The sequence below is a fragment of the Falco naumanni genome, chromosome 2 (genome assembly GCF_017639655.2).
Source record: "Falco naumanni isolate bFalNau1 chromosome 2, bFalNau1.pat, whole genome shotgun sequence".
Lineage (NCBI taxonomy): Eukaryota > Metazoa > Chordata > Aves > Falconiformes > Falconidae > Falco > Falco naumanni.
In genome coordinates, this window is record NC_054055.1 from 115,016,453 (window position 1) to 115,027,875 (window position 11,423).

At 50.5% G+C, this 11,423-nt stretch overlaps 1 protein-coding gene across 7 annotated transcripts in view; it reads right to left on the reverse strand.

Moving 5' to 3' along the window:
- Positions 1-330: 330 nt before the first annotated feature.
- Positions 331-11,423, reverse strand: part of LOC121083064 — a 33,664-nt gene continuing 22,571 nt past the window's right edge. For all 7 annotated transcript variants that reach the window (XM_040582973.1, XM_040582971.1, XM_040582969.1 and 4 more), the window contains 5 exons: positions 10,813-11,091; positions 8,617-8,865; positions 5,121-5,258; positions 4,387-4,506; positions 331-2,949 (listed from right to left, as the gene is read on the reverse strand). In XM_040582973.1, coding sequence (XP_040438907.1) covers positions 2,789-2,949; positions 4,387-4,506; positions 5,121-5,258; positions 8,617-8,865; positions 10,813-11,041 — 897 coding nt within the window. In that variant the 5' untranslated portion in view covers positions 11,042-11,091 and the 3' untranslated portion in view covers positions 331-2,788. The remainder of the gene's footprint in view (positions 2,950-4,386; positions 4,507-5,120; positions 5,259-8,616; positions 8,866-10,812; positions 11,092-11,423) is intronic.

The window sequence follows — 11,423 nt, forward strand, 5'->3', positions numbered from 1 at the left end:
GCGTCCCTTCCCCGCACCTCACAGTTCAGGCAAGGCACCAGGGCAGGGGGTTTGGTGAGCTGCTGGGGCACACGCATGTGCGGGCACATGAGCACACACGCTCTGACGGGGACCAGTTACATACCACTGTCCTGCAGCCTCTCCTGGACCGGCTTACAAACAAATGTCCTTGTGATCTCTGTTCCCTTGACCGCCCAAGTCGGGTCCAGTCAGCAGTAACTTGTTATCACTTTCCAGGTGAAAATTTGGAAACCAGCCTGTACTTCCAGTGAAAACCATAAAGGAGCAATTATTAAATAACAGAACTTAAACAGTTCCAAAACAAGTTAGAAAACAGATCTTTTTATTAGGAACAAAATTATCACGAGGAAAAGAAAAAGAACACCAAAAAAGAACAATAGCTGGGCATGAACACACACGGTTAAAAGAAGAGCGCAGGTTGCACAGCTTCTCTCCTGACCCCCCAGTAACAGAAATCTTTGCCCCATTGCTGAACGGCATCTTCAGCAGGGAAGGACAGAAAACCAGCTGGGTCCTATCTGCTTCATAAAGACATCTCGAGTCTCCGATTCCCATCTCAATGGGAAAAACCCTTCCCAGACTGGGGTTACACCAGTGGCAGTGCTAACCAGGCACCCCCAGTGTCCCCCCCGCCCGGGGTTGACAGCAGCAAGGCAGCACCAGAGCAAGCTGGAGCCGGGATGCACTGGGACAAGGCTGGCCCAGCTGTGTCACCCTCAGCACCTGAAACGCTGGCATCTTCTCGAGTGCAGCTCAGAGCACCGTTCAGCCTTCAAAATATGTACTGGAGTCGAGTGTCCCCTGCCTGCCCCTGCCAGAAAGTGCAGAAGAGAAGCAAAGCTGACTTCGTCCCCTCATTTTGGTGACACCGGCTCCTGTTCACCCAGCATCGCTGCCTCCAGGCAGCTGCCACCCCAAGCACTGGCCACCACATTCCTGACATTCAACTCACAGCCTTCGAGGAATGTTTGTACGGAAAGGAGATAGCACAGCACCGTGAGGAAAAGAATTATTATCTCCCTTTGACTGTGGACGATCCGATTCCTACAGCAGCCTTACAAAAGCAGAGGCAGGCTGAATCACCACCAACGCAGCACACAAGACCCAAAAATCTTCTAAACAGAGTCGCGGGACGAGGAAATAAGAAGAACAACCACCTATGGCTGGGCGTCACCGATGCAGAGCTTTGCCACGGAGGCAGACACGAAGGGGAAGCGTGCAGCCATCCGCCAGCTCCCCAGACTGGGAGGGGAGCGCCCAGCTTGGGTTTCATTCTGCTGGGGGACCTGCAGACCTCGCTGGGTGGCACGAACCAGGCATACCCTAAACCCGTTCCCAACGGCACAATGTCAGCGCAATCTAAGACAGGGACAAAATGACAAGGGACGCGAGGAACGCAACACGCACCTCCCCGTCCCTCTCAGCCCCGTTCTGCACCATCTCTGCTTTAACTCCGCCAAGCCTTTCCAGCCTACCGGGCTAGTTGAACAGCAACACACCTCCCTTCCGACTACCAAAATGCACTTCTACAGCAAATACCCTGCTCAGGCAGCGCATCCTGCAGCACTCCCCGTGCCCTGCAGCCCCTGGCAGCTTTGCCAGGGACTGGGCTACCTGCTGCCTGCGAGTCCTCGCCCTCCCTCACCTTGTCCTTCTCCCCTGCAGGTCTACCCCAGCTGCTCCGCTCACAAACCTCCCCTGAGCAGAACAGGACACGTGTAAGCGGTGAGACTTGACTAAAAGGTTCTATAAATTGCTGCTGTCTGTGCAAATAACACAGCATCTAAAAAGCCTACATGCACAGGCAGATGACCAGCTTAACCAGCTTGCCGTAGCTAAACCATTACACCAAAGGCACTAATGCTTGCACTGATGAACGGTCTCAGCATTCTAATCAACGTTTCTGCCAAAATCACACCCCCAGACCCCAGGCACCCTTCTGCTGCAAGCAAGCAAGCTAATGACAGAGTTGTTGGAACTCGCTGGCAACCTGAGGAGTTAGGTGCTGGTAAAAGGTAACCAACCCATAGCCCCCTGCCATTGCAGGGCGTTGAAAGGCGAGCAAGCCAGCGTCACCCCCCGGGGCGACCAGCCGGGTGATCACCAGCACTCCCAACCCCACGCAGCAAGCAGCAAGGCCCAAATCTCAAAGGGTCTGGAGCTCAGAGGAGCAATTCAGATAGACACCCGGCACAGCAGATACCTAGCTGAAACCTCCACTGAGCTTTTTTTTTTTTGCAGGGCCAGCGAAAAATGCCTTGAAATCTCCTGAGAAAGAGGCTTTCTCAGGAAATCTCTGGCAGGTCCTTGTTTCTGTCTGGGACTGGCAGGCCACCTCAGTCCCCCTGTCATGCCTGCCCCTTGCAGGAACCACCGGCTGGTGAAGGCATGGCAAGGCGTGGGGTGGGCAGGGAGCAGGAGGAACTGCCCATCTCATTCCAGGCGGTCCTCCAGGGCTCCACAGCTCAGCTGCAGGTCTATTAATAGGCAAAGCATCAAAGAGCTGCCAAGTTTTGTTTGTTAGTGAATCTGTCAGCCCACAGCAGTGCAGCCTTGAAGCCACCCGTGTACTTTTCCTTGTATTTTCTTTTTTTTTTTCTTTTTTTTTTCTTTTTTTTTTTTTATAATGAGGTTAGTAAGCCTGGCACCTCACATTATTTCCCCTGCTGAAATTTTCCGGATCAACTCTTAAACACAATGAGACTATGGGATGCAAAGGATGGATGTCGTAGGCCCTCAGACAGGGTGGGACAGTGAGCATGCCACATCAGTCATCAGCTGGATCTGGGAAACAGTCCGAGGCATTTTCCTGGCTTTCCACATCAACTATGACCTCTGGGTCTGGCATTTCCTCAGGCTCTGTCCCCACTGGTAAGTTTTCTTCCACCGGTGGCTGGGGCTCAACGGCTTGCCCAGTCCGGGCAGCATCTGGAAAAGAAGGGACAAATGGTTTATAAGTGCCCGTGCTGTGCTCACCCCCATGGAAACCTCCTGGCCAGTCCCTGATGCTGCAGGGTGCTTAACCCCCTCTCCCCAGGCATCTGCAAGCCAGATTTCAATTTTCTTTGTAACTATTCATTTATTGAGCCATCCATCATGGCTTTAGACACTGTAGTGCTGAAGCTCTGTGGGCTCACCTGCCCAAAATATACCAAAATACCAAAGTCAAATCTATTCAGTTATATCTGAGTAGTTAAAGCTGGCTAACAGCACACATTTAATAGGTTCTCACCTAAACATTTCCCACACACACGTCTGCTTTTTACTTATCTGTAGAAAATCTAAATATGGGATACTTTGTTAGTCAAAATGGCAACGTGTAACCTTTATATTAAGAGTTCTACACTTTAGGTGTATCAATATTAAGCAATTACCTGAATGACTTTTTTTTTTTTTTTTTTTTTTTGCATTACGTTCATGAGTAGCATTTAATATTTTGAAAGCAGAGCAAAGCGGCGTCCAAGGTTAGACATAAAGCATAGCTGAGCTGCTGAGAGGCTGTGCATGGTACAGTGAAGGACACCACAAGTGGAGACAGCAGTGCTGAGATCAGGCTATACGACCTACGTAATGTTGCTCCAGTTCACGATGTCTCTGCTAGACCTACTGCAGCTGATAATGGTGCATCACTAGGGAAGGTGCTGCCCATGCTCGTGTTTGTGAAACAAAATTGAGGGAAACGTAATGCAAAAAGTGGAGTGTTAATATCAAGCACTCGCCTAACAGGAGATTTCTGAAAGATTTTTATCGCTGCACTCTCACGACCATGCTGTGCTAAAGCTATGGGGTTTTATTCTCAGTTTCTTTGAAGGATTTAAAATGTGACCATATTCCCACTTTAGCTCCAATTTAAGAAAATACACAAGCCTCTGACTCTGATGAGATTTAGCTGTGTTTACAGCTCAGCATATTGGTGGAGGCTGTCCTGGAGGTGACTGCTTACAAAAATAATGCCGATTCTTATAAAACGTTACTGATGAGAAAGGGGGGAGGGTGATAAAATTGCAGGAAAACTGCTGAGTTTAGGGGGGTTGCTGTCTCAGAGATGTGTATTTTAGCACAGGAGATACTGGAACAGACAGTCTGCGGTACCCTCTGTGGGATGCTTATGAGGCGGCTGCCGCTACATCTCAAGGGTGAATGAGGGCGAGAGTTACTGCTGTGCAGAAGCCAAGCACGAGTAAGGTACCGATAAATGACCTGCTGCGACTTCTGTCACCTGGACAAGATGCAGCACCTGCCCTGTGCTCTGAGTCCCAGGCCCCTCTGCAGTCAGTCCTCCCCCACCAGCCGCACACATCCCTTTTGCCCTTCACCCTCCACACCAAGCTGTCTGCCCGACTTAACACAAGCCACCGGACCCACCAGGCTTTGGAGGGCAGTCAATCTGGGCAGCTTGAGCCTCAACATGGTCTCCATTGGGGGGGCTCTTCACACCTTCGCTGGAGACCACGGACATGGTTACTCCATCATCCTTCTCCTCATCTGTAAAACCAAAAATGGAGAGTGGAAGGAGAGAGATTCCCCACATGCCAGCTGCCTCGGCACGTTCGTTGCGAGGCCAGACCACCACCAGCACATGCTGGCGTCTCCTCCTCACGGCGAGCTGGCTCCCTTCCCAGAGCGGACAGATGCCAGGTACAGAGGGCCACTGCCAACCCGCCAGAGACCAGCCTGGCCATGCTGGCAGGATCACAGCGTGAGGTGGCCTCACTGGGCACGGGCAGATTGCACTCAGGGACTGGTGCTGACAAAGGACAGCCATCAGAAGCCTTCAGGTCATTTCAGGATCTGACCTGGATGAGGCTCAGTTCTGCCCATAGAAGAGCTTTTGCTGTGTTTCTTTCTGGCCAGGAGTGCACGGTGGCAAGCGTGAGATGAAAAAAGAAAAAGCAAGGTCTCATTCAAGACCCCGCTGGTCTTCATGGTTTCCTATCAGCAAGCAGCTCTCTGCTCCACCAGGCCAAGGGAGGGCTGGCTGGAGGACAAGCAGCCCCCCAGCCAAAACCAGTTTATGCTGAGGCGATTTCAACCCCAGCCTGGACAAACACAGTCCTCTGTAAGGCTCATCCCAGGGGCCAACGGCACTCTCCACTCACCTGAAGGCACTGGGATGAACTTGTGTTTCCTCTTCATGCAGCAACATACGATGGAGGACACAGCCACCACCAGGATAACCGCCCCCCCTGCGCACCCTGCCAGGATGTAAATGAACCACGGGTACTGCAGCAGGTCTCCTGCAAGAAGGACAGAGCGTTGTTAGTCACCAGGGTGGAACAAGCTTCTTTCTCCAAACGGGAGAAACCCTGCAGCCAGGTTATGAGTATGTGGACATCACTGCTGTGGTCGTTTGGATCAGGGGAGCTGACACCGTGAACCGTGGCACGTCATGATTTATGTCACATCATTTGATTATGGTATGGAATATTTTGTGAAGAGAAGAGGCTTGCGTGACTAAACTGTGTGCATGTGTTTCTGCTTACTCTGACCCGTAACATCTAAGATCATTCGTAAGTTTTAATCAAATTTAACAGGGCAGGTGGTGGTTTGAAAGATGCTAAAGTCAACGAGATTTATGAAAACAGGCAGAGAAGGGGAGGGAGAGCTAAGCTAGCATCTCCTGCTGACAGAGAAGCTGCAGGGTCTCCCCTCGGAGCTGGTATTAAGCCCCAGAGAACAGCCAGGTAACAACTACACCAACACTACACCAACCTCAAAGCGGGTTTGATCAGAGCCTGCACTTGCTCCGGCACCAGCAACTCCAGCCACCTGAGCCAGAGCTGCAGGAAAGCGGCCTCACTGCTGCTGGGGGAAGGGTTTCTTTTCATTCCCCTTCCCCACCGAGATCATGCGAAACACCTGGCAGGAGGCAAAGGCTGCAGATGGCTGAGCAGACGGCCACACGCAAGTCAGCGGTAATTACTACCCAGCGCAGAGTCCCTTGCTCAGGGTCGGAGTTGCGGGTGTGTTGCTGCTGAGCAAGGAGGCTGGTAGAGGGCATTGCAGGCTTGCACAACACGGACACCCGTCCAGACCCGCTCCTTCACCGGCACAATTTGCTCCAGCCTGGGGCAGCCAGCAGGAAAACTTCTTCCCGTATGAAAAAACCCGTACAGCTCAAGTACCGCTACAATGCAAATTCCTTATAACGCCTCAGGTGAACCTACGCCACCCCTTTTGGAATCCTTTGGCTCCTCCTCAGCTGCGCACACGCCTGCACAGCACCGCACTGCGGAAACCAACAGGCTTATCTGGAGCTCGGTTTTGAGACCCCAAACGCACAAATTGCTGCGTAGCCCCAGAGGCTGGGAAGTGGTCAAAAGCTCCAGGATACACCACACGCTGCCATAGTCCACACACTACACAGAACAGTAAAAACAACCGTACACAGGCGCTCCTGTCCGTGAAATCACACATACTCCAAGTGTTTTCAGAGTGCTTGTTCAGGTCTCTTTAGGAACAGTTACCAAGTTCAAAAAAAAATCTATACTCAAAATTAAACTTTCATCGAATGAGAAATCATTTCCCTGATAATTTTATTCCTTTTTTGTTGACAGCTTGGAGAAGAGTACTAAAAAGCATAAATATACGATGGAAATATTTTTTCCTAAGCATTTGCCATTTGGTAAGGAGGCCTTTTTGAGTTAAAATACTGTGTTAAAAATTGGTAATAAACAAATAATAAAACAAGTAATGAAACAATAAAAGCCTTTTACATATGTTGACTTGTTAACTTCTGAATCCTCTGCTTTAGATCCTGTGTGATCAGAGCCCTTTGGTGCCTGGAGAGTTTACAGTATTTCTGCCAAATCGTTTTGTGCTAACCATTTTTCAAAACTAATTTCATCAGTCGATAGGTTGCCCAAAGAGGTGCTTTTACACAGATCTTGTACCTACAGTGGAAATACTACATTCAGCCCTTTGCGAGGAGCAAATTATAACCCACAAAAATAATGAATTGGTCTTTAATTAATTAATTAATTGAGCTCATATCTCTCCTCAAGTATTCAGAATTGCTTTAGTTCACTTTTACAAATGCAGTTGCGTTTATTGACTCAGAATTAGAGTCGCTGCTACTTTCTTGCTCTCAGACCCTTCCAAATGCGTGCTGATGCACGCATCCATCCCAACAGCGCTATCGCTAAATTCTGCTGCAGGATCTTCAGGAGGAAATAGGGAACCGATATCGCACCCAGGGGACTGGGCAGCCGCCCAGAATAAACCACGGCCACTGTCAGCACTCCTGTGATTTATCACGGGGCTCGATTGAACAGCTGGTGGGTGTTTGCGTCCTCATCGCTGCGTGCCTCGGCCAGCTTGGGTCTGGCTACACCCAACACCCTCTGACCAGTTCAGCTGGGCAAGATTCAGATCACGGCTCCGCGATCACACATGCCAAACTGGCACAGGCTGGCCAGCAGCACCAATGCCATCAGGCACCAACCACCCACGGCATTTCTGTTGGATGCCAGCGCATGATACAGGGGTTATGTCAGTAATTTTGCTTTCACACCCACTGTATACCAGCTATAAAAGAAAATACAGTATATGGTCTGGAGCTGGAGTGTCTCAGACAATGTCTAAAATGCTAGGTGCTATTGCATATTACAATTTCTTGAGTAACAAAGGTGATTCAATTGCTAAATTAATCAAAAACTTTATGGTTAAATCATGCCTCTCTGATGTAGTTTTGATGACCACATCTGCTGCCAGAGAAGAGTAAAACCTTCACTACTGAAGATGCAAGTGAAATAACACCCAAGGTTATCTAATTTCGGGGGGGGGGGGGGGGGGGGGGGGGTGTTTGTTTTTTTTTTTTTTAAGTATGAACTTACAACACAGACCAGTGCTTTTCATCATGAGGTTCTGGCAGTTTTGCTCAGTCCTGGGATCCGTATTTTGTCTCATTAAACTATGACCTCATTGAAGCCGCATACTCAGCATTTATGGATCGCTTCCAAATGGATAAAGTCACAGCCTTCTCACAGAACTACCTATCTGAGCAGAGACGTGGATAAGTTAAATGACCTGAGTTTTTACCCCACCTCTGATGGTGTGAGGCTTACGAAGAGACGTGTATAGACTGGTAAATCTTTGTGCAGCTGGCCTAAGGAGGAGAGAGGCAAGGCAAAACACCTCAGCCGAGCCCAGCAGCAGCAGGGTTGAACTAGCGGAGGTGTTTTTACAGGGATACTGCAGAAACTGGAAGGCTGGCTGGGACATGGATGAAGGTCAGAGTAGGAAGCAGCTCGTGTTTCTAAACCGGCATAGAGCATCATTGTGCAGGAGGGTGCAAGGTCCCCCGTCACTGGGAGGTAGGAAATCAGGCAGATAGAGATCCCTCCTCGCTGCAGAGCTGGGTAAAAGGACGCCCCGAACAAACCTCTGTCCCTTCTGCAGCTGTAGGCTGTGCCAGCCCAAGCACAGGGGGGAGAAGGAAGTCAAGGGGACACTTTCTAAAGGGAGGACGGGGGAAGTCTGGCAAGCAGCTGCCAGAGGACACAAGAGTTCGGTATTACACAGATGGCAACAACTCCTTAGTTTTCTGCTGCAAGAGACCAAACCCAAAAATTTTCTGGAGATGCCATTACTCACCATAGCTGCAAGACAGCGCAACGGGCTTGGTCCTCGTGACTCTGTCACCATGGTAAACCTCACATACAAATTCCCCAGGCATGGTTTTGTCCAGGCGAACCTTCTTCCCGTCATCCTTAATGCAAGCCCCCGGGGCGTTCAGCGCCGTGCCGTTCAGCAGCCACCGAATGGGGATGGTCCTGTTGCTGGACACGTCGCAGGACAACTCTCCAGTCCCATTAGGGAAGCACTGGATACCAATGGCCAGCTCTGGTCACACACAGCACAGGGCAACAGGAGCAGGGAGGAAAGAGAGAGGTGAGGAGCAGGCTCAGCAGTGAATGTGAGCTGGACAGGAGCTTCCCATACTGGCAGTCTTGCTACCACTGCATGCACTGGTAGCCCAGGAGCACAGAAATAAGTAACCAGACTTTTAGTGCCTGCCCCCAGCCCTGAAATGCTTAGCAGTGTCCACCCAACCCTGCCAGTGACTCTTGGTCCCTCTTTTGGGGATGCCATAAAAATCTGGCATCTCTTCATTTTCCTGATGGAAATTGAAAAAGCAAACAATAAAAGCCCCTGATCTGAGAGGACAGTAGAAACACGCAAAGCATCTGCCAGCCGGAGGCCTCCCCTGCAATCAGCAGGTAAATGCAGCTTCAGAGGAGGCTCGGCGCTCTCCCCCACCAAAGGTTGGTGCTTTTGCTGTCACTCTGCCTCTTCCTCCGTTTCAGAGAGGAACTAGTCCAAATCATGCCCAACATAGGTACCAACACCAGGCACCTGCAGTTAGATAGGATAACCCAGAGCAGGACGATTTAGAACGAAGTAATGAATCACTGATCCTACTACATTTTCTTGAATTTCTCTCTTTTTATCTACTACAAGGAGCTAACCTATTTCCTACATCTGCCTCTCCACAAATGCAGGCTAGACAGAGAAGTGGTACAGTTTTATGACTGCAACATGGAGAACGTCTATGCAAACATCCATGTAAATAAGCTCAGAAATCACTTTCTTCAACTAGGACACCATCTTCAGCTAAAACTCACTGCCTCCAGGAATACCTTTGCTGTGAAATCGTTTCCCTGACTTAGGCGTGGCAACAGGACACAAGGAGGAGGCAAAAGTTCCCAAAGCAAACCCCCTGAACTGGAGGTTAAACCGAGGACACTCCTGCGGCCTTTGCCCACTTCCAGTCTAAGCCCCTGATCTCTGTGCCAAGGACTCACAACTTTGACCTACTCTCCCCAGCAGTTCCGCCTGTTTGCGCCCAAAAGGTGTTAAGGATTCATTTATCTTCACCGAGGCCAGTCTGCTCAGACATTTTCATTACAATTTCGTACGCTTCAATTTCTCTTAGAAGCTCGTGTAAGTAAAAGCCCTGCCAAAGGGACAGCGGCGATGAGGACCAGAGCCACGGCCGCTGGCCGGCTGGAGCACTGCTCAGCAGGGGGGCAAACCCATTTAAGCCTTCTCCATATTAACCCAAGCGATGAGCTGGATCCTGCACAGAAGAGACTTTGTTTGTGTCTTCTCACCCAGATGAGCAGGCACAGAAAGGAGAGCAGCAGTTCCGAGGGCAGCAGGGACACTGGCAGGGTAAGGTACCTGTCACCGGTCTCTGAACTGACCCAGAAGATGCTGACCTCCAAGCTGCTCGGGGGTGGCTGAGAATCAGAAAGTCACAGCTGGGTTCCTTCGGTACCTTTCCTCAGCTGCACAAGGCAGGGGGAAGCCCAGCGTGCCTCAACCCAGACCTGCACAGAAGTCCAGTTCAGTTCTCGGAGCCAAGTCAGGTAGGGTTAACTCCTTAAGGACGGGCGTCCACAGGCAGCAAAATGCTGTTGGTCAGTGAGAGCTTTCATGAGAACCACCAGAAAGACTACTCTGGAAATGGACTGACATCTCCAGCTACGTGTCTACATACTGTAGACTCAACTTTACAAACACTTCATGCTGCTGTCTCTTACATCAGGGCAGCATGTAGCTCAGCTGACTGGCTGCCTTAAGGAAGGCTCGACAGACAGGAGAGACTGACAACGCAGATGCAAAAAGCATCTCCTAGTTTACACTCACCATTACTGCTCCCTTAGGTGCCAGAGGCACCTACAGCTCCTGCAAGCTCAGGCGGTCCCTTAGGAAGAATTTCAAGGCATCAGCTTCCAGCCAGGCTCACCAATCCAAAAACTATTTGTTGCTAAGAAGGCCACTTACCAAGTACTTCCAGTGTAAAAACTCTGCTGATGTTGTGAAAAAAAAACTCATATCTTCCTTCATCCTCCTTCTCCACACTCCTCAGCACTAGGGAACCATTCTGCAATTTCAAGCACCTGCTGGCAGAACTGCCGCACACAGACAACAAAGTGTCATTTAAGACACTTGTCGAGCACGTCACGTCCCTCTTGCTCATTCTGGAGAGGTGCTGCAGACTTTGAATTCCCATAGCAAAGACTGCTGAGCTGCCGCTGAGCGCACTGGTCCAGGTGGCAGAGCCTGAAAGGAGAGGCACAGAGTGTGGGCAGCAAGCTTGCCACGTCCATCCAGCCCCTCTCGGCTGCCTCCCAGAAAGGCAAATGCCCAGGTGAGATGTAAGAGGGACAGACCCACCCCTAGCGACAGGCTGGGGTCACCTGTAATTGAAAATCAGAGGAGTGGGAAGCCTTCGATAAAGGCCAAGTTTCCCCCCGATGACATGGGAGTGGTGCACACAGGGCAGAGAAAGGCTGAGCAGCTGGTCTTTCCTCTTCCCAGATTTGGCACGACCATCTACTACCACCACCGTCCCCCTCTGAGCTCAGGGACTGCGCTAAGAAAGATCCTCAGGG